Consider the following 3,105-nt stretch of genomic DNA (forward strand, 5'->3'; position numbering starts at 1 on the left):
TGACTTTGGAAAATCTGCATTTTCTGCAGTTTGAAAGAGCAGCATATAGATACAGCACCAACAGCAATCTGGGCTGGCTCTCCCCCTCTGACCTGTCTCTAGTGTGCATTAGTGCTCCCTTCCCACTCCATGGGTCACTATCTGCAAAGTGCTCTGTGTGCTGAGTGGAAATGCATGATCTAACATACCACAAGGCAGCTGCTCTGCTGAGACTGGCTAACAGCCCCTGGGAGGAGTTGAGAGTAAAGGCTCTCTCCCTATGTAGACAATGTGAACCACTGTTGGAGGGTACCTCACTAGCAGTGTATTTGGCCATAAGGTCATGGCCATAACCTGGGAGTTTCTGGTGAACCAATCTCTCACAGCCACCTTGGCTGGCCCCCTGTGCTGATCTGTGGGGCTTTCTTCCATTCACTTGCAAAGGCCATACCTGGCCTTCAGGTTTCCTAGTTTTACACCTCACCAAAGAATCACTCCCTGTGAATGGAACAGCTTTATAACCAACCCAGGAAAAACTAGGTTGGATTTGGCTTAGAGGTTTGAAGCCCCTCAACTTTCCTCCCTCTTGGGAGGCTTTGCTAGAAATTTGCCTGTTCTGAGCTAACCTAATCTCAAATCTCTTAACTTGATTGGCAAACCTGATAAATGTATTCCCACAAAAAGTCAAGCACTTAACAAGCTGCTCTTGGGGGCCGGGGAGATGGCTCAGTAGGATAAGTGCTTGACTGGCAAACGCAAGGATCTGAGTTCAATCCCTGGTTCTGAAAAAAAAAAAAAAAAAAAAAAGCTGCTCTAATAAGTAGAGTAGCTTGAAAGAATAAAGTATATTTAAATGTCAATTACCATTGGGTTATGAGGAAACCGCATTTTTATTTACACTTGAAAGAAGTCTTTCCTGATATTTGTATTCTCATTTGCGAATGGCTTACACTTGGACTTTGCGGAGGTTCCTGGCAGGAGGGGGTGGGGTCGGGGAACCCTTATCACATAGAAAAGCATCTGTATCTTTCCTGTTTTCGTACTTCTTCTCTTGCTTCTAAAAAAGAGTCACGTTTCATGCAGTGTTAAGTGCTTTATATCCTGACAGCTTCCACTTGCTGCTTCTTGGGGTGAGGAGAGAAATGCACCATGTGGATTTGCAGAGGAAGACAATGGAAGACGGAAGCAGCCACAGAAAGAGGCTTCTGTTTTCCAGCGATGCTGTCCCGATTCCCAGGAGCCTCTAGGATGCACTCAGATTCCTCAGGGTGTGGGCCTGTGGCAGACGGGATGTAAAGGAAGCTGCTATGCCCTGGATGCCCAGGGAAGCTGAGTTCTAAGGGTGAAGGGCACGTAGCTAGGGGCCAGGCTAGGCTCCCGCCTGGCGCCACTGTGAGTCGCAGGACTGTCTGAGGCTGATGGGGGAGGCGTGCACGACTCTGTCCCCCAAAAAGCAGATGACACAGGGCAGACAGACTGGTCTTGGTGTAACCAGGAAGGCTGCAGATCGTAACAATGGCTCCTGATTTGGCATCACAGATGCGACACTGTCAAAGCCACAATGGCTGAGAGTGGCACCAACACAGTGCAGCCAGACAGTGGGCAGCCAAGGCATGTGTGAAGAAGAGATGGCGCTCCATGAGTGATGCAGCCGACAGCTCACTTCACAGGGAGACAAGGGCCAGGCAAGTGAGCTTGTCCCATGAAACCTCTGAGGCACTTACATAGCATATTTCTGTGTCCACTCTTGGGCTAGTCTGTTGTACCTGAAAGAAAAAAGTAGAGGGAATGACACCCTCACTTGAAGTGGCCACATCACTGCACCAGGGCGCAGCACACTGACTAATGTGGGCAAATGCTGCTCGTCAGACATCCTGGACAGACTCCGTGGAGCAGGAACACTTTGGTCATGGCTGCAAGCCCCGTGCTCAGTGAGCTGTGATCCCCCTGTGATGACTTCATGCTGTGGAAGGCCCAATAATGCAACAAACTCCACACTGTCTCCTGGCCTTCAACACAGGTGTAGGAGAGGAAAAAAGAGCGCCTCAAGGTTCAGTGTGGGACTGTGCCAGGCTGCCCAGCACATACTCCAGTGATGCCCCTGCAGCTGGGCCATCTCTCTGTGGCCTGCCCTTCTGTTTACTATGGACAAACTGGGGAGGACACACATGGCACAGGCCTGCTGCCCACTGAGAGCAATGGCGGTGTGCATTTACCTTCACCACTGTAGAGATGGCTGGGTCCAGGGGACTGAAAGTGAGAGGAACTTATAGAGAAGGCACTGAACAAAATCACTTTGTTATATCTAAAGTAACTCCACAAATGTTAAAATAAGTACAATTTCAAATCTAATCAAATGAAGTTCATTTTAACTGTTACCAGGAAACTTCAATGACAGGAATAAGATCTATAAATGTCTCAAGAAAAAGTTAAGTGGCCTGGGAGATAGCTCAGTAGAAAAGCACTTGCCTGGCAAGCTCAAGGACCTGAGTTCAATCCTCAGTTCCACCAAAAAAAAAAAAAAAAAAAAAAAAGAGAGAGAGAGAAAGTTGGAAAAAAAACACATTCCATTCTAATCTCTTCCAACAGAAGTGAGGAGCTAAAGACCTAGCCCATCGTTCTACGCTGCGCCCAAGCACCTCCCTCTGGGCCCAGCTCTCCAGGGCTGCTGCCCCTGCTGCCAGCTCGTCCATGGCCAGCCCCTTCTCTCTCTGCTGTTGACACAGAGACTGACACCCAGTGCTAAATCCACTGTGTCTGCTCACCCAGCACCCCAGGCCTCAGCACACATGGAAGTGCTGAAGAAGGGAGTCAGAGCTCTATACCTCCAGATCTAGAGACTGATGCTCAAACCCAGAGTGAGCAGTGCGAGTCCGCTGCAGAGACAGCAACCTACTCACCTTCAACCACGCTGGCAAACTGACCATCGGCATGCCCTCCCCACCAGTTTCAGCATCACCCTCGGTCCGTCCAAGCAGACAGCCCCTCATCTTATGCTATAAACCTGAGAGTTTAATCCAGAATTTTGTCAGATTTTTCTGAGTCCATTCTTTTTCTTTTTTTTTTTAATTATTATTTTTTAAAAATTTTATTTGTGTGTGTGTGTGTGTGTGTGTGTGTGTGTGT

The 3,105-nt window shown here is 48.5% G+C and overlaps 1 protein-coding gene across 4 annotated transcripts in view; it reads right to left on the reverse strand.

Annotated features, from left to right (window-relative positions):
* Nucleotides 1-839: 839 nt before the first annotated feature.
* The window catches only part of Ube2d4 (ubiquitin conjugating enzyme E2 D4 (putative)), a 23,436-nt gene continuing 21,170 nt past the window's right edge, over nt 840-3,105 (reverse strand). For all 4 annotated transcript variants that reach the window (XM_023714571.1, XM_004630394.2, XM_023714573.1 and 1 more), the window contains one exon: nt 840-1,745. In XM_023714571.1, coding sequence (XP_023570339.1) covers nt 1,700-1,745 — 46 coding nt within the window. In that variant the 3' untranslated portion in view covers nt 840-1,699. The remainder of the gene's footprint in view (nt 1,746-3,105) is intronic.

This window comes from Octodon degus, unplaced genomic scaffold (genome assembly GCF_000260255.1).
Source record: "Octodon degus isolate 3935 unplaced genomic scaffold, OctDeg1.0 scaffold00035, whole genome shotgun sequence".
Taxonomy (NCBI): domain Eukaryota; kingdom Metazoa; phylum Chordata; class Mammalia; order Rodentia; family Octodontidae; genus Octodon; species Octodon degus.